The 25,132-nt window shown below is 45.1% G+C and overlaps 3 protein-coding genes across 5 annotated transcripts in view; 1 reads left to right on the forward strand and 2 right to left on the reverse strand.

The window, feature by feature from the left end:
- fbxw8 (F-box and WD repeat domain containing 8) overlaps window positions 1–5,413 on the forward strand; it is a gene marked incomplete at its 5' end in the record, with an annotated part of 32,644 nt that extends 27,231 nt beyond the window's left edge. Inside the window, 3 exons of the mRNA XM_080003769.1 lie at window positions 1,986–2,159; window positions 2,948–3,064; window positions 3,811–5,413. Of these exons, the coding sequence (XP_079859895.1) occupies window positions 1,986–2,159; window positions 2,948–3,064; window positions 3,811–3,976 (457 nt within the window). The 3' untranslated portion in view covers window positions 3,977–5,413. The remainder of the gene's footprint in view (window positions 1–1,985; window positions 2,160–2,947; window positions 3,065–3,810) is intronic.
- tesca (tescalcin a) lies at window positions 4,391–11,959 on the reverse strand. 3 transcript variants are annotated; one of them, XM_080004477.1, is made up of 9 exons: window positions 11,563–11,743; window positions 10,017–10,086; window positions 9,120–9,200; window positions 8,108–8,247; window positions 6,901–6,962; window positions 5,700–5,807; window positions 5,557–5,604; window positions 5,279–5,410; window positions 4,391–4,691 (listed from the first exon to the last, which is right to left on the reverse strand). In XM_080004477.1, exons 1-8 carry the CDS (start codon window positions 11,651–11,653, stop codon window positions 5,318–5,320), a joined length of 693 nt encoding a protein of 230 aa, XP_079860603.1. In that variant the 5' UTR covers window positions 11,654–11,743; the 3' UTR covers window positions 4,391–4,691; window positions 5,279–5,317. The 3 variants fall into 3 exon arrangements, with proteins under 3 accessions (XP_079860603.1, XP_079860604.1, XP_079860602.1); XM_080004478.1 differs by lacking the exon at window positions 11,563–11,743 and adding an exon at window positions 11,753–11,959 and having other exon boundaries at window positions 4,391–5,410; XM_080004476.1 differs by having other exon boundaries at window positions 4,391–5,410.
- A 518-nt stretch (window positions 11,960–12,477) lies between these two features.
- fbxo21 (F-box protein 21) lies at window positions 12,478–24,666 on the reverse strand (the record flags this gene model as incomplete). The annotated part of the gene is made up of 12 exons (XM_080003770.1): window positions 12,478–13,793; window positions 15,278–15,435; window positions 16,252–16,442; window positions 17,144–17,276; window positions 18,807–18,986; window positions 19,749–19,885; window positions 19,993–20,129; window positions 20,211–20,357; window positions 21,311–21,432; window positions 21,521–21,615; window positions 23,176–23,311; window positions 24,440–24,666. The coding sequence occupies 12 exons, from the start codon at window positions 24,664–24,666 to the stop codon at window positions 13,501–13,503; spliced, it is 1,956 nt and encodes a 651-aa protein (XP_079859896.1). The 3' UTR covers window positions 12,478–13,500.
- Between the last annotated feature and the right edge of the window lie 466 nt (window positions 24,667–25,132).

Genomic DNA, 25,132 nt, shown 5'->3' on the forward strand with positions numbered 1-25,132 from the left:
AATAGTCATTTAGCCTTCAATAGTTATTTTAATGAGGTCTTCATTTCATCCATATGTTTACATTTGTCAAAATGAGTGAAGTTCTTCTGCTCTTAGTGAGACTTTTCTTTGAGAGCTGAACAGAATGACCAGTTCTGTTCTGTTCTGTTTTTGGGACATTTGGAGTATTATTATTTTATTTTTGTTTGTTTTAATTTTATTATTTATATTTATTTTATTTTTTTTCAGAATGTTTCAATAAATGTTTTATCATTAGTGTTATTTTTACTTTATTTGTATTTAATATTTTATTCTACTTTATTATTTTTATATTTTCACACTGTTAAGATTTATTTTATTTTTTGAAATGCCTTTTAAATTGTCTGTAGAAAAACGCACCAATCTTCACCGCGACAAATTCCTCGCATTTGAAAATGTACGCGACGGAATGAAGTCCTATTCAGTCCCTTACAGCAGCAGTTTTCGTGCGTTGGTGTGTTTGGTGTGCGTGTGCGTGTGTGTCTTGGACTTCCACTATAAGCTTAATGCACCACCTCAAATACTGGTTGTAATGACTCTGGTTGTGATGACTCTGGTTGTGATGACTCTGGTTGTAATGATCGTGGTTGCGATGACTGGTTGTGATGACTGGTTGTGATGACTCTGGTTGTGATGACTCTGGTTGTAATGACTCTGGTTGTGATGACTTTGGTTGTAATGACTCTGGTTGTAATGACTGGTTGTGATGACTCTGGTTGTGATGACTGGTTGTGATGACTCTGGTTGTGATGACTCTGGTTGTAATGACTCTGGTTGTGATGACTCTGGTTGTGATGACTCTGGTTGTAATGACTCTGGTTGGGATGACTCTGGTTGTAATGACTGGTTGTGATGACTCTGGTTGTGATGACTCTGGTTGTAATGACTCTGGTTGTAATGACTGGTTGTGATGACTGGTTGTGATGACTGGTTGGGATGACTCTGGTTGTAATGACTCTGGTTGGGATGACTCTGGTTGTAATGACTGGTTGTGATGACTCTGGTTGTGATGACTCTGGTTGTAATGACTCTGGTTGTAATGACTGGTTGTGATGACTCTGGTTGTAATGACTCTGGTTGTAATGACTGGTTGTAATGACTGGTTGTAATGACTGGTTGTGATGACTCTGGTTGGGATGACTCTGGTTGTGATGACTCTGGTTGTGATGGCTGTGATTGTAATGACTCTGGTTGTGATGACTGTGGTTGTAATGACTGGTTGTAATGACTGGTTGCGATGACTCTGGTTGTGATGACTCTGGTTGTGATGACTGTGATTGTAATGACTCTGGTTGTGATGACTGTGGTTGTAATGACTGGTTGTAATGACTGGTTGTGATGACTCTGGTTGGGATGACTCTGGTTGTGATGACTCTGGTTGTGATGACTGTGGTTGTAATGACTAGTTGTAATGACTGGTTGTGATGACTGTGCTTGTGATGACTGGTTGTGATGACTGGTTGTAATGACTCTGGTTGTGATGATGCTGGTTGTGATGACTGTGGTTGTGATGACTGTGGTTGTGATGACTGGTTGTGATGACTCTGGTTGTGATGACTGTGGTTGTGATGACTGTGGTTGTGATGACTGTGGTTGTGATGACTCTGGTTGTGATGACTCTGGTTGTGATGACGCTGGTTGTGATGACGCTGGTTGTGATGACTGTGGTTGTGATGACTGGTTGTGATGACTGGTTGTAATGACTGGTTGTAATGACTCTGGTTGTGATGACTGTACTTGTAATGACTGGTTGTGATGACTGGTTGTGATGACTCTGGTTGTGACGACTCTGGTTGTGATGACTGTGGTTGCGATGACTGTGCTTGTAATGACTGGTTGTGATGACTGGTTGTGATGACTCTGGTTGCGACGACTGGTTGTGATGACTGTGGTTGTGATGACTCTGGTTGCGATGACTCTGGTTTTGATGACTGTTTGTGGTCCCGGCCTTCCTCTGGGCGTGGCAGGGTGCGGCTGTTCGACCTGCGCTGCGGCTCGGCCGTGGCCTCGCTGTACGCCCACCACCTGGGGGTGACGGCCGTGCAGGCGGACGACTGGAAGATCGTGAGCGGCGGAGGAGAGGGACTGGTCTGCGTGTGGGAGACCAGGACGGGAGCCAAGCTGTGGGAGATGCACAACAGGTACCGCGCCCCTCTGCCAGATCAGGCGCTTTTTGGACGCCTGCACGACGCCCTTGATTTACGAAACCAGCGAATGGAGCCGGACTGTCCGGAGAGCTGTGTTAAAGCCTCCTTGTACTACCATCCTCCTATTATGTTCTCTGTCCAGGCATTTTAAGTTAACACTTTTATCGCTCTCCGGTGGAGGAAAAACTGTTCAATTTTAGTCTTAATGTCAAAGATTCTCAACCTTGGGGTGGTGGCCCCACGTGGGGTCACTTGATATGCACACAAGGTCAAGGGACATTTCTTAGACTGAGATATTCATATTAGATTTATATCCTTTTTCATCAAAAATAATCAATTAAATAGGTTTTAAATGTTTCATAATTGCTGTATAATCCATAATTAAATGTCAAAATAATTAGAATAATTATGATTATTATTGTATAATTGCACAGTAAGAAAGCGAGAACTTTGGGACCTAAAATTCACGAAACGCCAAAAACAACAGCACAACCAAGCAGTATGGTTGGGAGGTGGAGCAGATGTTCTTCTGGCGTGTCGTGCTTTGACCTCTGGAGACAAAACTATTCATTTGGGACCAAACAAAACTCTAAATGGAGGCTCGGGTCCCCTGCGACAATCCCACCACGTCCATTCTCACGGAATGATGCAGGAGAGGGCAAAATGCGTGTTTAGAATAAGTGCGAATACAAATTTTCTTCCACAACGCGTATTTTTCAACAATATTAGCTGTCTGTATTAAAACATGTTGTGTCCGTTTTTCTTTTTTTTGCGCGGTGCAGGCATCCAGTCAGACACGTGCGCTTCACCAGCAGCACCCTGGTGACGGCCAACGTCCCGGATGAGAAATGCCCTCGAGGAGCCTGCATCACTGACGACGACCTCACGGCTCATCGCAGGTCAGACGCCGTGTTTACCGCCTGTTTACAGGGTGGAGGCTCCGTCTCCTCTGTGTTTACCGCCTGTTTACAGGGTGGAGGCTCCGTCTCCTCCGTGTTTTACCGCCTGTCTACAGGGTTATTCAGTGTTGACAGTTAGACGCTGTCATTCCCTAGATCCTAGAGGGTTGGCCGAAAACTGCCAAACCACCACTTCTACCAACCTTCCTTTTTTTTCTCTCGAGTCATAACTTTAACATATTAGTGAAACTAGTCTATAATAATCGATATCAAAACAAGCCTGCATGGATGCACATAGTATACTGTGCTGTTACTCCTCCCACCTGCTGTTTTCTTCCGTTGCTGTTGTATGTCTTCCGTAGCTTAGCTTGTAACTCGTCTTCATAATACCTGTTTACATTAATTGTGTTTATCTCATTTATTTTCTTTTTGTGTCATTCTTGTCCTTCCCCTTTTGCTTGATTTTATTTTGCTGGTTTGCTTTTTTTTTTTATTATAATTTTTTTTTATCATTTGTTGTTTGCCTGGTAATGTAATACCCTTTCAACTGCATGTTGTGTATGAAAAGTGCTGTGCAAATAAAAGGTTTTGTTATTATTATTATTAATATTATTATTATTACTACCATTGGTGGGGTTTCCCATGCACATTTTTATGGACCAGCAGCTCTTAAGATGACTTATAATAATAATAATAAAATCATAGCGTTCCTTGCAGAAATGAATGTTTGTCTTCGTTGTTTCTAGACACAGAGGGGTGGTCTGCCACTACGACTTCTCTGAGGACGCCGTCTCTCAGGATCACATCCTCCCCATCTGCAGGTCCAACTACACCGAGTCCTCCGGCTACAACTACAACATCGGGCTGACGGTGCCATACGACGCGCTCTCCGGCTCGCACCCCGCCCACTGAGGGGGAAGGACCCCCTGAGGTGGGGGACGGACCCTCTGGGGTAGTGGAGGGAACCCCTGGGGTGGCGGGCGGACCCCCTGTCGCTCCGTTTATCAAAACTGAACCACTTCTTGGACTGTACTATTTTCCTTTTTAGTTTTTTTTCCAGTTTTAAAAGTCAAAATGGAAACAGCCAACCCCTTTCCTTTGGGACCATAATGTTTTTAAATAAAACACAGGGGTGCCATCTGTAATTACATCAAATGTGTTTGTTATTCAGAATTTAAACACTTTGTACAGGATTGTGCGATTCGTATGTATGTAAAATCAATTGATGGAATGTAAATAACGAGTGGACCTGGTTAAATGGTTGAACACAGCGGAAAGGGCTCATTACCCCACGGCATCAGGTCCAACAAACAACAAAAACACATCTTAGTTGAATCACTGTTTATTCATTCATCCTCATTCTCTCATTCAATTGTTTTTTTTATTTTCTAGGAATTTGTTGTAAAACTGGTTGGTTGTGGAAAAAAACACGTTGCACAGCCGTCGTCGTCACTAACATTCAACCTGTCTCCCTGTGTCTGGTGCCGTTTCTAACGTGGTACTGGAAGCGTCTCTGAGAGGTTCCACGTGTCCTGACATCCCAGCGTTGGCGTGGAAACCTCCAGAGAGCGCGTGGCCCGCCGCCCCGCCACGCCCCGGGCCTCGAACGCCGTGGAAACAACGGCTCCTGCGGCGTCTCGTGAAGGAGGGTTTCTTACAAAACGCAGTTGAATTAGTTTGTGAGCGGTTACAGGCAGGTTTAAAAAAAAATTGAAAAGTTAAGAGGTGACAGAAACACAGATGAAAGCAAAATGTAATGTATTTAAAGTGCAAATCCATAAAATCATCTGTGATTATGATTACACTACCTGCACTGTGGCTGCGTGCCATTGATGGGGAAGGCGGACCCGGCCACCAACAATGGAAATGTGATGTAGAGGAGCACGTGCATGACACATATACGATACATACAGTGAATGGCTGTTTTTTTTTTTTTTTACTGATTTAAAAATAATAATATCAAAAAGTATATCAATTTTTGTTAACAACATTCTCATGGATTACCACTTTAAACTGTGTAGGTTCATTCAGTGATTACAGGATTATATAGAAATCGCAGGTTAATTCCTCTGGAAGGTGGAAAAGGACGGCACAGTGCCTGTCGCTCTCCTCGTGAGGAATTATGTTAAAAATTACTTCCTCGTCATTTCCTATGGAAATGTCACAGTTGAACTATATTAGTATTTGCCGTCGCTCCATCGGACGTCCGGATACGTAGGGACCAGGAATGGCGGAAATGTTTCCCCGGAGACATTAAGACTTCATTTTCCCGCAGCGCATGGTGGTGGTGTCCACATCCAGGAAGCGGACGTTCATCCTCGACTCCATCTCCAGACCTTTCAAGATCTGCCGGGAGGAAACCGGACACCGTCATGTATCATCATGCGACTGTGGGTGTGGGTGTGCAGTTGGCGTGTGACGGCGTAAACGGTGATTTGGATAGGGGACACTCTCGTAGGGACAAGACTTCACGTTGGTGCTCTGGTTCATACCTGAACAAAATGCTCAAAGGTGATTCCTTCATAGAACTCATCCGGTTCCTGAAACGACACGGGAGGGAGGGGCCACTGAACCGGTTTGACTGATGTTTATTTTACCGTCACGTCACTGGGAGCGCACGGGCCGCAGTGTTTACCATGTGAGGCACGTTGGTGCTGGCAACCTCCAACATGGCGGCGTCCGCGATGGCCTTGGCCGCCTCCTGTCCCATGTCCCCGCTTTTGGACAGGAGCTCCTCGACGACCTGCGGAGGGGAGGAAACCGAAAGTCTCATCGTCAAATCTGTCTGCCTCCCCTCATCGGCGGCACGTGGCGGGCGGGCGGATGGGGGGCGCCGCTTGGCGTTTGTTCCCACGGGTTGCGCCTGGACATGTTTCAGTCACGCCGCCGTGACCGTGGGTTTTGCGGTAGCTCTGGTGGTGGAGCGGCGGGGCTGGCAACCCGGGGGGGGGGGGGGGGTCGGTGGTTCCATCCCCGGCTCCGCCCCGCCTAACTGACGCCGAAAAGCCGCTTCACAGTCGCCGCAGCGGCGCGCCGCAGGTTGCGCGGAGAGGCCCGCGGGTACAATCTGCCATCACCCACGCCTGGCCGCGAAAACAACCGGATGCAGTTGAATTCGTGCAAGGGAGATCGCGCCGTCTCTGTCCAAATATTTGGACTATTTGAATACCTCGAACTTCCTTGTAATATTTATACTGACAATTTGCACAAAATCAAGACTAAAATATAATACTGTACATTTAACACTTTCTATTTACATTTTACTGCTCTCTTCTATCGTTCTTTGTAATGTTTACAGCGCTTCTTCCGCTTTCCGCTGGTGGCCGGCGCGGGCACCTGCACGGCGCCGCTTCAGCTTTAAATGCTGGTGCTCTGCGGCAGCGCGGCCACTGCAGAGCCGCCTTAACGGCAGGATTATTCGCTTCCTTCAATTGCGGTTGCTCGATCCGATCCGGCGGAGGGAGCGGGAGCCGCCTGCAGCTCTGCAAGCAGGCAAAGCAACGCGCCCGTTCAAGGAAAACGTGTTTCCAGAGACGGAAATCCAAGTCCCATTGGTCCCCGCTCCCCCCTGACGCCAGGGAAAGGTTCGACCTTTTGGCAGCAACAAGCGCCAGTAAAAGAGTTCACAGTTTGACCTTTAAACCCTCCCCAAGCTACTTCACAGGTTACTGATTAAGTCGGGGGGGGGGGGGGGGGGTAGAAGAGGCTTTTCCAGAGGTTCTCAACCGGCGTAGACACCGGGACGTCCACTGGAAATGCCCCACGACCAAGTGTTTGGGCCGGGACCCACCGCTTGGGAACCGCCGGCCTATTTGATCGATCCACGTCGCCCTTACCTTCCTGTATTCCGCCAAAGTAATGGTTCCATCGCTGTCCGTGTCGTGCATATTGAACAAGACTGGGAAGAGAGAGAGAATTCAGGTTTCATAATAAATATATAATATGAGCGGCCGGACGTCAAGCGTCACGAGGAGGACGTCCACAGCCATTACAATGTCAAGGGTCTCCATTGGCATGGTGATTGGCTTTCTGCTGGTGAATGGAATGTGCCGCTCTGTGGATCAATACGGAGGAAGACGGCGCCCAATGACATTTTAGCGGAATTTAAAAGGGCCTTTCGCTAATTTGGGGAAATTCACAGGCGACAAAATGTCAAAGTATTGACCGAGCAGTCGCATTAAACGTCGGATTGAAGCTGCTCCTGGCGTCTCCACGGCCTCTTGTTAGTTATGAATACTGTCGCCCGGCTTTGCCTACTAAGCCCGACCCTGATCCATTCAACTATTAATCAGTTATTCATCCATTATCAACCCTTTTTGTAATCCACCCGCTCCTCCACCCAGAGCTTCACCAAGGCGGATGAAGGAAGGAGTCCCAACGGACGGTTCATCCGGTGAGTCCAGATCTCAGGTGGTTTACAAGGTTTAAAGAGATTTGATTTGAGGTAGTTTGACGTTCTAATACACAACCAGGAAGAGAAAAGCAGCATTATTGAAATAAAATTAAATATATATTTTATATATATGAAAGTAATTATATATATATTTTATACATAAATATATATATTTTTTAAATAAATGTAACTATAAATATATAATTAAAATTATATTATATATATATATATATAATTATAAAATAAAATAAAATATATTGTATATTTTGTTTTAGTTACTTCTTGGATGATCCACTGTTTTTTTTTGATCAGCTTCTGCACATTTTGTTTTCTACTTCTATTAAATACTTTTCAAGTCTTATAGTTCTACTGTCAACCCTGTATATATATATATTTTTTTTTTTCTTTAATATATTTTTGGTAATGGCCAAACCATGAACTGAACTAAAGTACCATTTTGAAATGGAGTCGTGCACGTCATGCTTGGATAAAGTGGCGTGAGGTTGACAATATGACGGAGGGGAAAAGGAGACGTTCTCAGACCATCCCATCTGGCGCTCCACCCGTGCGCTTTCCCCATGGGACCTCTGCCCCCCGCCCGTTTCTACGGTTACTACGTCTGTGCGTGCCGCCGCCCTCCTCCTCCTCACATCGCAGCTTCTCCATCCTCATGGCCTCCTTCTCCTCCGGGGTGGTCTTCAGGGTGGGCGGGCGGAAGTGGGACATGACCATGAGGAACTGCTGGAAGTCGATGTGGTGGACGGAGCCCGCCTCGCCGCGCCGCTGGTTCCTGCAGGGACGCCAGGCATTTCACAGGTTTAACCACCCATACCATATATGAGCAATAATATTATTATGATGAATAATAATAACAACACGGGCACAACAGGCACAAAAGAAAGGGACCCCCCCGCGGTTCTTACAGCTTCTCACCTTCTCTGAACGACCGTAGCTTTGGTGGTTTTGGCAAAACGCAGCGCGCGCTCCCAGAGGGGAGGATTGGCCTGTACGCCGCCTTCGGGTGATGATGTCACAAAGCGGCCCGCTCCTCAAGCGAATCAAAACGCGCCGAGGCCGCCACAGCTTTTCCACAAATTTCTGCTCCGAACGTACGTCGATGTTGATCAAACTCCGACGACAAGGCGTCTGAAACGTCCCGGTTCTAAGGAGACCCCGACCGAGCGGCTTACTGCGCTTGTCGCAGTCGTGCCCGAAAAACGCAGCGATGAAAAATGAACTCGGGACAGAGCCCGCGCGGGGTCATGTGATGTACACGCAGGGTCGAGGGCCGTTTGTAAATTGATATTTGATTGATATATCTTAAATCGAAACATGAGTTACAGTAAATACGTTTTAAACATAGTTTCTACATAGTCTGCTTGCAGCTACAATAGGATGTGTGTAAAGTCCGTTTTAAAAGCGCAGGAAGAAAGATTCTGATTTTAGCCTCAATCTTAAAGGCCTAAATGAGAATTAGGATATATGAGATGAGGGATTCTGGCTCCATAACAATAATTATAATAATAATAATATAACTTCCCACAATATAATAATCAGATGTATTATTATTATTTTTTATTATTATTATTATGAAAGGAAAAAATGGGAACATCCATCACACTCTAATTGCCGTTGGGACATTAGGTCACAATGCGATTTGACCTTTTATCGAAGAAGGCGTCGATGATCTGCTTCTTGATGGGATTGTTGGCGAGCGCAGGGATGTTCTCCAGGTCCGCTCTGCTGCAGAGTGCAAAGCAACACCACACCAGCCAACGTTTTAGGGTGTGTGTCACACACACACACACACACACACACACACACACACACACACACACACACACACACACACACACACACACACACGCCAAGACAACACTTCTGCAGACCATGCTGAACAGAAAGAATTATACAGAACTAGGACTGTGTACAGGCTTGACTTGCCTCTCAGAAGGACTCTTATGAATAATGATAATAATAATTATAATTATTATTATTATAAAACAATAATAAGAATAAACATAATAATAATAATAATAGTGTTTAACTTGTTGTAAATATAACTAAGGTTGGCCATTTCAAAATAAATCTACTGAGCACTTTGCTTTTCAAGGTATTTTGGGGCAAATATCAAGTTATTCTTACAAGATGCTTATATTTCGCATTAAAAATGAACACCTGTTTTGCATACTGCTTTTGCGTTAAAACTCTCGCTCTTACCTCATATCCCCATACCAATACATCATTTATCATGCGCATACAACGGCATCGTGGATATTCTGTATATTCCCTATTTTCTGAATATTGTATATACTGTATTTGATTATTTCTGTTTTGTATTTTCTGCTATTTGAGTATATTTGTCATTTTTATTTTACTTTACTTATTTATTTATTTGTTTTTATATTGTATATATTTTTTTAGTTTTGTTTTAATTTTATGATTTATTTAATTTTCATTATTTTTCAAACTGCTGCTCACAGTTTGTGGTAAATGCACTGCACCTCACCAGGATGAATGCACCAGGCAGAATAAACGCTTCATTCAGATGCACTTTACCTGATCCTGTCCTCGTCGCCACTCAGCTGCTGGAATCTCTTGCGCAGGTTTTTAATCTGCTCCAACGAAACTTAGAGCAAACAACAAAGACAATGACATGAAAGAATGCTGTCGCCTGCAGGACAGTGAGGACAGGCCCAAAAAAGTTATACAACAACAAGCGCCTAATTACACCCTCCTCCTCCTCCTCCTCCACCTCCTCCTCCTCCACCTCCTCCTCCTCCTCCACCTCCTATTGTGCAGTTCAACCTGACTGAGCAAAATAAAATAAATAATAATCAAATAAAATAGAGTAAAAAAAGTTTAAAGAAAATAATAATACGGTAAACAGAATCAAAAGTAAAATCAACATGAAATAATAACACAATAAGTAGAATAAAAAATTAAAAATAAAATAATACTAAAATAAATACAATAAAAAGTTACAAATTAAATAATAGTACAATAAACACATAAAAAAGTGAAATAAAAATAAAATTAATGTAAAATGCATAGACTAAAAAGTAAAGTAAAAATAAAATAGTAATGAATTGGAATGAAAACGAAAGTAAAGCATTTAGAAAATAACAAAAGACGCTAGATAATGCTCAGCTCCTTCTATGTATACGGCTGCTCCCACAGTTATTACCGCAAACATGTTGGATTTTACATGATCTGTTGAAACAGTGGCCACACACGTATTCATCACATCCACCTATATTTATATTTGATTTCATTGTATTTATACCCATAACCATATTGGCAACCAAACTTCCACTTAGCCCCAGCCGTTGCCTTCACAAGTGGGACTTATTTTTGTATATTCTGTATGTTTTTATCTGTTTATTTGGAAATTTCTCTTTGGAAAAGTGGTTATTTCTGTACACTTTATTTTTTTATTGTATACTATCATAATATATTGGTCAAATCATCGGATCGAGATTGTGATTCTCACACTATTTCACAGTGTAATGATTTTCTGTTTGACAAGCCTTCAAAAAGCAGACCTTCCAGTTCCACTTGGTCTTTCTGGGTGTCAGGGTTCTTCCTTGAACGTCCCAGCATCGCGGGCGTGTTGTATTTGTAAATACACATTTTTATAATGCATGAAAGGCTGGAGCATGCCCGACATGTCCTGCCCCACAGCCCTGAAATGGGAGAGACAGGGAGCAGCCAAACCCATGTGACACAGTGACTCAAATAAGCAGATTTCACACTTTGCCATTTGAGTACCTGGCAACCTGGGGGGCCACAGGGCAGCATGCAGTGGATGATGCATCATGAAGTGAAATGGAGCCTCGTGTCGAGACAAATTGGAGCGCACACCTGTTTGGGTGGAGGAAGCCAGTGTCCGCTTCTATTTACGACCCTTGGTGTGACCATTGATTAACGTGACCAAAAAAAAAAAAAAAAAAGTTCACCTGTCACTATTCAAAAATAAATACAGAACAACAAAAAAAACAAGCTCCATGGAATTAGGATTTCTATCAAACGCCTTGATACTCGTCCTTCACCAACATGATTCACGCAGTGTTTGTTCGTTAGTATGTTAAATACATAAATATACTTTTTTCTCTAGGAGCCCGTTCCTCACGCCGCACATGGTCCGTGCCAGTCTGATCTGCGGGCAGCGCAGCGCGTTCGGGTTGAAGCTCCATCTGCAGTGGAACATCCACGGAGGCTTCTCCTCCCGAACGAGCGATTCAGCGCAGTTCAACGACCGCTCCCGGTGCAAAGTGTCGCGGCGCTCTACTCACAGCCGGTCTCCTCCACCAGGTCCTGGACGCCGGGCTCCGGGAGGCTCGGTGCGCCCCCCATGGCGCTGCGGGACGACGGGGCGTCGCGGGGCGGGTCCGAGCGGCCGGAGGGGGGACGGGGGGGGACGGAGAGAGGAAGAGCGACCCGACAACCCGCCACGGGCCGGGGAGAGACGGTCCGAGGAGGAAGCGCCGCGCACCACAACTCCCAACAAGTCACTGGACGGGGCGCCCAAACGGCGGTCCGCGGGCCCCTAGGCGGTCGAGAAGGGAACCGCCGGAGGTCCGCAGCAAAATGATCTCCTTGCATATCACTTTTTAATTATTGTTTTGACACTTTGAAAAATATATATTTATAAAAGGAAATTAATATTCATGTGTTCTTTTGAAATTATTATTATTATTCTTTTAAAAATAATAGTTTTTCCATTTTAGTGGGCGGGTCCTCAGCCAGCACTTGGCACAGGGCCATACAAACTATGAACCTTCCAAAAAAAATAAATGAATAAAAAAAAGTTCTCCCCCACAAAAGCAACAGGCATTGTAATAACTGCCTCGATAAGGGGATCAGAGGCGTTGCCGTCAGGTCTTCTAATAATTAACTTGCGCCGAGAACACAAACCCGCTTCTCTTTTGGCGATTTTAAAAACAGCGACTCAGGCGGAAGAGAAGGGAGAGAAAGGAGAAACGGCAACAAACTCGGAGCAGTTGATTTTTTTCAGGTTTATTTTTTTTCCCCTGACATTTCAAAGTCGTTCCCGTTTAAAGTCACCACCTGACTGGCGCTCATTTACTCTCCCGTATTTACTTGGCTCAAGCGGCTCGACGCGCATACGAGCCCCTACATCCATCCTTCACGCGGACGTGGACAGGAAACAAAACCCCCAAAAAGTAAAGTTCTCGAAATGGCGAAAGTCAGACTTTCATAAGTGCACGACACCCAATGGAAATACGTGAATGGATGTTTTCTTTTGAAGCAAAGTTAATCTGCAAAGTTGGTTCTTTGTTTGTTTGTTTGTTTTCAGTTTGCAGGCGTGTTCCTCTTCCTGTGGCACAGTGACAGGGTGGAGCGGTTCTGCCGGGGCGCTGCCGTTTGGATCCAGCTGCAACACCTCCATGTACTTACACCTCCCGTGCAGCGCTGACCTTCTCTGAACCCTTCCGCACCAAACCTGCCCCGACCCCACCCGCCCCGCCCAAAAAAAGAAAAGCTGAACTGAAATGGAAAGCTAAAGTAGTTTCACACGAGCTACCAAACCACCTCTGAGCTACAACCACATCACCAACGCTCGTGGTGAGCGGTGACGACTACTGCTCCACCTCCGTACGGAGAGACAAACAGCAGGATGGATGGATGGATGGATGGATGGGTGGGTGGGTGGATGAATGGCTGGATGGACGGATGGATGATGGAGGGTGGGTGAATGGATGGATGGAAGGTGGAAGAATGAATGGATGGAGGGTGGATCGATGGATGGAGGGTGGAGAGTGGGTGGATGGATGGAGGGTGGATGAATTGATGGATGGAGGGTGGATCGATGGATGTAGGGTGGAGAGTGGGTGGATGGATGGAGGATGGATGAATGGAGGGTGGATGAATGGATGGATGGAGGGTGGGTGAATAGATGGATGGAGGGAGGGTGGATGAATGGATGGAGGGTGGGTGGGTGGATGGATGGATGGAGGGTGGAGGGTGGGTGGGTGTCCAGAGACGGATGAAATGAGATCATTGGACCGTGATGCTTTTGCTACATGGCCATGGCTTGGTGGTCGTTGTTCTCTGTGGGGTGGTCCTGGTCCTGGCGGTCCTGGTGCTGGTGGTCCTGGTCCAGGCGGTCCCGGTGGTCCTGGTGGTCCCGGGCCCCGGGGGACAGTCTGTGGTAGAGCCTCCGCACGGCGTCCCGCGTCTCGGGCGTGTCCTCTGGGTAGCGCGCCTGCAGCTCCTCGTTGGCCACGTAGTGCGTGTCGGAGAACTCAGAGAAGTAGCGGCCCACCTCGGGGTGCCCGATCTCCAGGGGGGCCGCGTGGGGCTCCAGGTTCTCTGGAGGAGAAGAGGAGGAGGGAGGGGTTTGGCACCTTCTACACCATCGACATGTTTCACACTGAAAGGGGCGAGTTGTCACAGTCAAGGTTCGACTCCTTTTTTTGAGATTTGGTTCTCGACGAGTTTTTCAGTTAAATGTGATGACGTCGTAAAGCGTCTTACTGTAAATATCATTTTTAGTCAATAATATGATGACATCATAATGTGTCTTACTGTAAATATCATTTTTAGCAAAAATATTATGATGACGTCATAAAGCGTCTTATTGTAAATATCATTTATAGTCAACAATATGATGACATCATAATGTGTCTTACTGTAAATATTATTTTTAGCAAAAATATTATGATGTCATAAAGCGTCTTATTGTAAATATCATTTATAGTCAATAATATGATGACATCATAATGTGTCTTACTTTAAATATCATTTTTAGCAAAAATATTATGATGACGTCATAAAGCGTCTTACTGTAAATATCATTTTTAGTCAATAATATGATGACATCATAATGTGTCTTACTGTAAATATCATTTTTAGCAAAAATATTATGATGACGTCATAAAGTGTCTTACTGTAAATATAATTTTTAGTCAATAATATGATGACATCATAATGTGTCTTACTGTAAATATCCTTTTTAGCAAAAATATTATGATGACGTCATAAAGCGTCTTATTGTAAATATCATTTATAGTCAACAATATGATGACATCATAATGTGTCTTACTGTAAATATTATTTTTAGCAAAAATATTATGATGACGTCATAAAGCGTCTTATTGTAAATATCATTTATAGTCAATAATATGATGACGTCATAAAGCGTCTTATTGTAAATATCATTTTTAGCAAAAATATTATGATGACGTCATAAAGCGTCATAAAGCGTATACAGTAATACAGTAAATATTGCTGCCCACTGCTCCTGGCTGCCCCCAGGAGCCATTTTACCAGCACCATCCAAAGTGTGTGCACGTGCGTGCGTACGTGTGTGTGCGTGTGTGTGCGTGCGCGACATTAAAGATTCTTCCTCTAAATATTATGGCGACGTCATCGCAAATATCTCCTTCATTTCAGAACCAGCCGTGTGACGTGTCAGTTAACAGTTTTTCACGACTATCTGCTCCGTATGTGGATCCATTTGGATGAATCTTGGAGCACGAGGTGTTTGCGGCAGCGCGGTTCAAACGAGGCGTAAACCGTGTGCGCGTGTTTCGCCGAAGTTGGTGTTCCAGGTGGTTTTAGGCTTCGAAATTCCGAGAATTTCCGCCGGAACAACGACAACAGTAATAGTCATTATAATAACTAATAATAACAAGCACAGTTCTACATCTTCCTGACTTGTGTTTTTCGTGCTTGACAGGACGGCGCTGCGGCCGTGGGAGTACTTTGTCGTATGAGTGTGGAGTGGAAGAAACAAGGTTGGGCGCCCCCCCCCCCCCCCTCGGACCCTAAATCGGGCGGTGCGGTGCGGGTACCCTGTGCGGCGTAGCGGCAGGTGCCGTCCTGCACCAGCACGTTGTAGAAGGGCTGGTTGGCGCCGCTGCTCAGCTGGTTGACCCGCATGGTGGTGATCCACTCCTGGCTCATGGTGCATTTGGGGTCCCAGCCGTAGACCACGCAGTTATAACCCGACCTGGAGGTGGAGGTGGAGGTGGAGGTGGAGGTGGAGGGGGAGGGGGAGGGCAGGGCGTGATGCCAAGATGGAGGACAGTGTGTGACACCAGATGCTGCCGCTTTTATGGATTGGTACATATTGGGAAGGTTTGATCGATATCCAACAGCTGCTTTATGATGGAGGAACACCCAGTTCTTCCGATATGAACATTATCATCATGATGTGGAGTTCACGTCATGTGTAAATGACTACTTATTTAATCAATATATGACTTCCAATCACCCATCACAGCATTTATAACTTGAACGACCGTAAATCTGCACGACGACCACCGCGCCACGCACAGTGGTGTTCAGGAAACCGTTCACGCTTTTAATCTCCGTGGCTGCATTTAACCAGCTCCCTGTCGTCATGGCAGCAAAACCCAAAACCCTGAAATAAGGAAATAATTCTTCTTCCTGTTTTATAAGATGTATTTTGCTTGTTAGATTTTTTTCTTTCAATGAAATATTGTATATCTACTTATTCGGACCCCGTTTTTGATTTATTATGTTATTATTCTACTTTATAAATGTATTGTTCTTTACTTGTTTTACTTATTTTCATGTAAAGCACTTTGACTTACATGCTCTGTATGAAAGGTGCTATACAAATAAAGGTTGTTGTTATTATTATTATTAATAATAATAATACATTTCATAGTCATGTAATCAAGAAATTGTCACAACATACATATTTTAAGTCTAAACGAATGATCCAAAACCACAAAACAAATGAAGGTTCGTGTTTGTTGTCATACAGAACACGGTGAGGATGACGAAGAGGGCGCCTCACCTCTTGTGCTTCATGATGAGCCCCACAGAGTAGCGCACCTCCTGGTGCTCGGCGGCGCCGCGCTGCTTCACCTCGGGCTGCACCGGGTGCTTCTTGTGCTGGATGTGCTCCAGCGTGTGCTGCACCAGGTAGCCCACGGCGCCGTGCTGCGACGGGTCCAGGGCCTGGATGTGCTGCAGGATGTCCAGCACCTGGAGGGAGGACGGACGGCGGGACGGACACACGGACACGGACACACACACACACACACACAGTGTTAATATATAGTGTAAATATGGTCCTTCCTTCATTTTCTTTCTATTCCATTGCTTCAATATTATCGTTGCAGATTTTTTGATGTAAGCTGTTGCTGACACTGCAATTTCCCTTCGTGGATGAATGGAGTCCATCTACCTATCATCCGTCTATCTAAAAGGACCATAGTAAAACAGAGTTTTATGCCAGTTTATTATGGCCCCTGACTATTTTACCTGCTTTTTATTCCATTCGAACAGGAGGAAGCGCCTTTGCTCTGACACAGAATTAACAAAATACAAAACAGTGCAACACTAAGTCACACGCTTCTCACCAAAGCGTTCCCAATCCCAATCCCAATCATTTTATGGTCCGTGTCAATTTAACCTTTAGAAAAATAACCACTTCAACAGTGAATGACACTGAATGTTTTTACACTGGGAACTGCTGAAAGTTGTACCAACGCTGGCGTTAAATTGAATAACTGACGTATTAGACGGTACAGTTAATTCCCAAACATATGCAACAAGCACATAATCAGGGCTGAGATCAGGGCCGACTCTGGTTGAACCAACTGAACAAAGCAGCTTGGCGATAACAGACGACGCTTTACGAGGCTGGAGGTCAAAGCGGCTTAAAGGCATCCGAGCGAGCCCACCTTCTCTGGCCAGATGCCCAGGTGGAAGTAGAGCCGCGCCTGCAGCAGCAGGTACTGGACGTTGTCGGGGTTGATGGTGAGGTAGAGGTCCAGCGAGTCCCTCAGGAGCTGGTAGGACTTCTCATTCCCCTCCCTGCAAACAACCACCATCCAGAATTTTGCGGGGGGTTTCGTGCCAATGTCTCCGGACCCGAGAATGTTCCTGACTGGGTTATGAGTTGGATCCAGGTCAATGACCTGTCTACCCCAATGTTCGTATTTCAATATTCACCACGTTCCTTCATAAACATTGGTGTCAGAATAAGAGATTAGACTCCGATCCAATATCGGTATCGGGTGCCAGTACCGACGTCGCTCACTCATCGGAGATCGGTCCGCCGTCCCCGATCCACGTGCCGATCCAAATTCCATTCCGTAGCTTAGCACCGGACCATGAACCCGCCGTTTTATTTTGCTAATTTAACGGTCTGCCTCCTCAACTCTACAAATGATTAACCTGTAAAGCACAATGCACGGAGAGGAACCGGCAGCTGGAGCCACCGCCACTGCACAGCAGCCTTTCAGCTGTGTTGGAGGGCTGCAGGAACCAAATTCAAAAAGAATTTGAATATTAAAAAAAACAAAACATTTTAAATGCTGAAATTGCCATTTGACTGTGTAATTTTTTTTTAATAAATAAATAATTGATTCTGAACGTTTTGGCCAACTTCAGTGAATCAATTCCCATGTGAGGAGCTATAAAGTTCAATATCAGTTCATCCAGTTTTGTTGCACGGTGAACGCACATGAGAGACAAATAATCCGGTAACGGTGCCAAGTCCGTGCTGGCGGAGACGCACGACGCACCGAGCGTCTCCATCTCCTCCAGCAGCTCCACAGACGTGGTGATGAACGTGGGAGATAAACCCATCACGACAGAATGTCCTCTAGTGCAGAGGTCTCCAACCACCGGCTCACGGACCGTGCAGGGGCGGGATTTCTTTAAGGAGCGTTCTGCAATCAGCAGCAGGAAACGGAGTAAATTAAATACATTAAAGTTTTTTTTTTATTCGCTTTGTTTGGAGAAAACATTGCTCCTGTATATATTAGAATACTATAATAATAATAATAATATAAAATAATATAATAATATAGAATATTAAAAATAATAAAGCATTATACAGATTAATAGGGGAATATATGCAGCCCCATAAAACAATTATAATAAGAAAAAAGTCTCGGTATCGGCGCATATGTATGGGATTGGAACTGAAGAACAGTGGATCGGTGCATCTCCAGTTAGAATCAGAACCAGTTTATTCCACCAGGTACATCCACTAACTTAAAATGATGAGATGATTATTTGAATGATCGTGACAGCCCTACTCGTCGAGCGGTTGGTTAAACTAACTTTAATACTTGCTAATAACTACCTAAGTAACTTTAACAACCTCAATGACTCGTTTTTTCAAGCACCCGGTCGCATTGGACGGCGAAGGCGGCAGAGGCCTGACGCCCTCTAGTGGCTGGTTTCAACACATTTTAACCCTCTCCATTCCAGTGCAAGTCAATGGAGTGGGGGTCAAACCACACAGCCGACACGGTTTCCCCTCCTCTGTCAATCTAGTCCCCGTCGTGTTAAATCGTCCCGAGTTGTTTTCGGTGATATTTTGCCGGCACTCACCCTCTCTTGCCAATGTTGAGCAGGTTTCCCACCATCCGCAGCAGAACCTCCGTGGTGCTGATGGCGCCGTAGTAGTCCTCGGTCACCTGGTGGCCGATCAGGTACTCGCACTCCTTGGCCGTCAGCTGCTTCCCTTTCCCGAAGGCGTCGATGTAGACAAAGTTGTAGATGTCCTGACTCCTACAGGGGTCAAAGTTCAACGTTCTCATTATGCAAACTGGAAGGCACGCGGGCGACACTTGGTCTGTTTTGAGGGACGCACAGATACCGACCCGGGATTTGGTCCCGGATCCAATACTGTGCTCAAGTACTTAGTACAATGTACTGAGACGGACAGACAGACAGACACTTTATTCATTAATCACTGGAGGGAAATTTAACCTTAAAAATAGGCAATAATAATAATAATAATAATAATAATAATAATAAAATACAAATGGCAATACACAACAAACCTCAAAGTTAACAGTGTAGTGGATGACATTTTTTTTTACATAACTTAAAATAAAATATGTAATATACAATAAATCTGTTGATAAACAATAAATATAAGCCTAAAGGTAAAAATGACCTAAAATTAATGAGAAAAAATGGTAATGTACGGTGCATAAACCGAACTGAATTGGAAGACGGATTCATTTGCAACGTGCAATAAAGCCAAGAAGTCAACAATAAAACTAACAATGAACAACAAAAGAATTCACCTAAAGATAAACGACGAACGGCAAAGATTTGGTAATGAACAATGAACCTAATGAAAAGTATTAAACTATAAACCTAATACCAACATGTTGAGTGTTAAAAAGGGTAACCGCCGCCTCCTGCCCATTTCACGCCGGACTCCTAAAGCCCCGTTTAAAGACGTCGTCTCCCCCCGCTCTGCCCCAGGAGACGGGACAGGACCCCAGCGCACGCGTCCCTCTTCCCCTTTCGGGAACGTACCCTCTCGACTTCTGGCACCAGCGCAGCAGGAAGTGATTGGGGAAGTTGACAGGCTCCAGCTGGACGCCCAGCCTCCCGGCCAGCGTCAGGTAGAGCACGGAGAGGCTGATGGGGATGCCCGTCCGGCGGAGGAGCACCTGCACGGGGGAACGGGGAAACGGACGCGCACACACACACACGATGAAACGTCTCCGCGGGGGAAAAACAAAGGTGGGGTTTTTGTGTTTTGGGCGAGGGGGCGGACCTTGTGGATGTAGGAGTTGAGGGGGTTGTAGTAGTCAAATTCATTTCCTTTGTACTGAAGCTGCTCGTACAGGACCGAGTTCAGGGCGCACACCGCCTGGCGCTGCAGCTCAAAGTCCTCCACCACCAAGCAGACGCCTGCGTGGGAGACGGAGAAGAGGGCTGGGTGAGTCGCGGCCTGGCGGGATCCGGCGCGCTGCATCGGCGCGGGGCCCCCACCTTGCGCCGCCCTCAGGCTCGGGTGCGAGTGGTTCCTGGTTCTCAGCGTCTTCTTCACCTTCTCCGTGATTTCGTCCAGCTGAGCCGAGATGCCGTCCAGCGTGACGTCTGCCAAGGGGTTACAGTACTGGTCCACCAGGACGGCACCTGGAGGAGGAGGAGGAGGAGGAGGAGCAGGGGAGGAGCAGGGAAGGATGGGGAGGAGGAGGAGCAAGGGAGGACGAGGAGGAGGAGGAGGAGCAGAGGAAGACGAGGAGGAGGAGAAGAGAAGGATGAGGAGAAGAGGAGGAAAAGAGGAGGACAAGGAGGAGGGGGAGCAGGGGAGGACGAGGAGGAGCAGAGGAAGATGAGGAGGAGGAGGAGCAGAGGAAGACGAGGAGGAGGGGAAGAGGAGGAGAAGAGAAGGACGAGGAGAAGAGGAGGAGGAGGAGCAGAGGAGGACGAGGGGAAGGGGAGGAGGAGGAGGAGGAGAAGACGAGAACGAGGGAAAGAGGAGGAGGAGGATCTTTTCTTTTTTGTACAATATATATATATAATAATAATATAAAGAAAATCGACGTCTTCGGGACCGTTCTCAAACGTGTCAAGTTTAGAGCTGATTTGACCACGTACAGTCGACTTACAAACCGCTTCCTGTTTCATAGCGAAAGACGCGCCGCCCCGCCCACGCCGCTTGAGGAAAACTCTCAATGTTTCATCGTTAAGGTATTTCATCTCCGCCGAGCACGTTTGCGGCGGATCTGATCAACCCCCGAGGAGGAGTTCCAAAACGCCTGCGTAAAACACACGAGAAACGCGCAAAACTAGAAATGGCCGACTTCCGGCCGGGCGGAGCTGATGAAAGCCGACGCGAAACGCGTCCGAAATGATGTGAGCAACGTGCTCGCCGAACGGCGTGAATATCGGAGCAGCTACACCACGTCTACGTCCGGCCGCCAGGACAGCGAGGGCGTCAAAAATGCGTTCAAAGGCTAAAAGTAATGAGGAGGCGCCATCGAGCCGAGGGGCCCCGCCCAAGCCCGATAAATATTAATAACAGAAATCTGGGCGTAACAGAAGAATAGAATCCAGGCATTGTTTGAGAATGTGAAGGGTGGGACCTTCTAGAGCCGACTGCTGCTCTGGAGGCTGCTCCAGGAAGCTCTTCAGGCTCCTCAGGATGTTCTGCTGCCGCAGAAAGTAAAGGATCTTCTTTGCATAGTACTTCAACGTCAGGCTTTTCCTGCGGAGAAGGGGAGGAGCGAGAGGCAGCGGTCAACCCCGGCGTCCTGCGCCGAAAACGGGCGGCGGCGGGCGGGCGCGGCCCTCACCTCTTGTCTGAGTCGAGGATGAAGAGGAGCTCGTCTTCACAGAAGTGCTCCGGGGCCCCGAGGGACTCGATCTCTGCGAAGCTGTCGCCCAGCACCTGGCCAACGCAAGGCTGCGTTACAGAGGTCCAGGTTAGTTCAGAGTGACAAGCGCGCGCACACACACACACACACACACACACACACACACACACACACACACACACACACACACACACACACACACACACACACACACACACACACACACACACACACACACACACACACACACAATAGATAGACAGTTATCTTAGACAGACAGGTACTTGATTCATCCCTGGAGGTTAAATTCACATCAACAATAGGCAGCAAAAATAACAAACAATACCATAAAAACATGAAAAGGAGAAGTGGCGATATCAGAGAAAAAAGTGTAATATACAATAAAAGTCACAGCAAACTGTACATAATAAAACATGACAGGATAATGGGAAATAAACCTGGGGAATTTAAGCTGTAAAACAGAATGTTGACGATAAACCTAAAAATACAAAAATGAACAGTAAGCAGTAAACATGGCGAGGGCAGACAAGTCACACGGCCAGAAAACAATATTATTAAAATTATCCTGAGCAGCTATAACTATAACATAAAATGTTTATTGTATATTTTCACATTTTTCCATCCTCAAGTTTACTTTGGGGTTTACTCTGGGGTTTACTCAGGGTTCTTACCAGGTCCTTAAGGTGCTTCAATTAAGTACTGGAATACCTTGAAAATATCCCACTTTGTGCTTAAGTGCTTGAAAAGCCATTGGAAGAAAATGTGATCATTGAAAACCTGCTGTGCTATTCCCCCTGGGTTTGTTATTCAGAACGGAATAAACATTTTTCAGAGCAGCTTTTACGAGGTAGACGATGGCAGCGGAATGTACATTTAATCCAGCATGTTTGGAAATTGTAATAGTAGATGACAATGATATTAATAATAGATATATACATATACCAATATAATATAATAGACATTGAGGGAAACATTATAATCATATTTTATTTGAAAATGTATTGTAATTGTTTTGCGTGAAAAATAGTGCTTAAAAAATAACTTCAATGTCCTTGGATCTGATTTTATAATGTCAGAGTGAACTGTTTACTGTATATTGCCAATTTATTTTTATATCCGAGTGATTTATTAGTATTGCACAGTTAATGATGCAAGCTGCTTTGACAATGCAATTTCCCCGGGGGTTGAATAAGGTATCTTCTACTGGGTCTGATCCATCCATCCGTCCATCCATCCATCCATCATCTATCTTTCTATCTATCACTCTATCCATCAAATCTATCTATCTATCCATCCATCCATCATCTATATTTCTATCTATCACTCTATCCATCCATCCATCTATCTATCTGTCACCTATCTGTCTATCTATATATCCATCCCTCCGGCCATCCATCGATTCGGCCATCCATCCATCCATCCATACAGCCAGCCATGTATCCATCTATTTATCCAGCCATATATCAATCCATATATATATCCATCCATCCAGCCATCTATCCATCTATCCATCCATCCATCCATCCATCCACTTATCCCTTTCTGACTAAGTGTATCCCCAGCCCACACTCCAGTCTCACATTAAACAGCAGCTGTTGAACTGGGATACTTACGACCTCGGTGAAGAATCTCTTGGAGATGGATTCCACCGTCCTCCTGATCTGGATCCCCACGCTGTGCCTGGTTCTGTACTCCCTCAGCCAGTCGCAGCCCTCGTTCTGACGGTAATACTTCTGCAATCTGGGCCATCTGTGTGATTAAATACAGCCACAGCGGCTTCGGTTTCACTCCGTAACACAACGTGTTGCATGGTCGGGGCTGGGTCGATAGACACAAAAATCTAATATAATTTCTATCTTTCATATGATATTTACACACAAGAAAGATTTGAGAAACAAGCATTAGTGATGTGGATATTGTGACCATTGATTAGAAGCTAGAACAGTGTATGGAGTTCAGAAAACTGCATTATTTTACTGCAATGCTCCTCAAAGGCAGCATTTGACTCTAATGTGATATTACAACAACCAAAGTCCCAGATCCCAGATAAAGCATGGGTAGAAAAGTCATATTTGACAGCCATCCGGTGGTAGCCAGAGGATGTCGGCGAACTGCAAGTCACAGTGAGGTTGGATTTTAGATTTTAAATGTGATGAATCAGCAGAATGTGAACAGTGTAACAGCCCATCTGCGTGTGGGAGTAAAGGAACATGGGATTTATTTACAAACATAGACATTTAATTAAATCACAATCATCTAGGGAGAGTGATACCACACCAATCAGACACGAGAGAGAATAACCCATGTAATAATAACAGAATATTTTTATTTATAACTAACCAATAACAACAACAATAATTATAATAATACAGATATCATCAGAATATCTAATTATTATTATAATTATTATTATTATTCATAATAATAAGCCAGATAATATCAGGATATTTTATTAATAACAACAATAATAATAATAATATTATATAATTTTTAGGAGTCAGTTAGTTGGTCTTTTGGAAAGAAATTTTTCCTAGGACATATTGTGTGTTATCACCAGGTGCGTTGCATTACATTTCACTGCATATATGTATGAAAGTATGTATATGTATGAAAGTATGTATATGTATGAAAGTATGTATATGTATGAAAGTATGTATATGTATGAAAGTATGTATGTGTATGTGACAAATAAACCTTGAATCTTGAATTAATAAGACAGATCACATCAGAAGATGTTATTTATCATAACAAAAACAATAAAGAAACAGCTCATATCAGAATGTTATATGGATAATAACAATAATACAGCTCACATCAGAAGTTGTATTAATAATAAAAACAGCAGCAGCAGCAGCAGCAGCCGCCGCCATCTCTCACCTCAGTCTGAACTGGTGTCCCCACACCTTCCCCGCGCCGTGGCATACGTCGTGCAGCCTCTTGCAGCTGCACGACGCGCCGCAGATGTCCGAGTGCTTGAGCACCGGAAAGCACAGGATGTGCTCCAGCAGCTCGGCCGGCAGGTCGGTCAGTTTCTTGCCGGGAGGCTCGGTAGCAGCGCCGCCCGAGCCGTCGGGTCGCCGCGCTCCGGCGACGCAGGCCGCCATCTTTAGTGTTTACCGCGATGAGCGCATCGTCCTATTTCCCTTTCTGGCGCATGGGGGCGGGGCTTACGGGAGAGGGGCGGGGCCCCGGCGCGCTGGCGAAATGATGCGTTCACGTAAAGTCGAAATTGCGGGACGCGAAATCCCAGAGACCCAAATTATGCGTCTTTCAAAAAATCTACACACACAACATTTTCGAGAATGGAGCGGAAAAATTTGGGGACTTTTTTTTTTATATTTAAAAAAAGTCTAAATAGGATCTACCTTTTCGCCCCTCGCACGCCTTGTCTTAATTCTACGGAGGAGAAGTTGGAAGACATTGTATTGCCATGAGAACAAAAACAACGTGAGTCCTGAAGTTAATCTCGGTGTCTGAGAAAGGAAAATCAGACCTAAGAATCAAATGAATTCAATCGGAATTTTTTTTAATTTCGAGGATTTTTGGTATTAAAGGCTAAATTGTGTTAAC

The sequence above is a fragment of the Zeus faber genome, assembly GCF_960531495.2.
Source record: "Zeus faber genome assembly, chromosome: 7".
Lineage (NCBI taxonomy): Eukaryota > Metazoa > Chordata > Actinopteri > Zeiformes > Zeidae > Zeus > Zeus faber.

Bases quoted from the DNA above. Each gene is read 5' to 3' on its own strand.
- tesca (XM_080004477.1), bottom strand. From the start codon at position 11,653: ATGGAGCTTCAACCCGAACGCGCTGCGCTGCCCGCAGATCAGACTGGC. The intron at 9,201-10,016 runs GTAAAGTGCATC...TGCACTCTGCAG, and splicing joins GGCGACGAGGACAGGATCAG to CAGAGCGGACCTGGAGAACA. The intron at 6,963-8,107 runs GTGAGGAGGAGG...CTCTCTTCCCAG, and splicing joins GAGGATGGAGAAGCTGCGAT to TCTTGTTCAATATGCACGAC.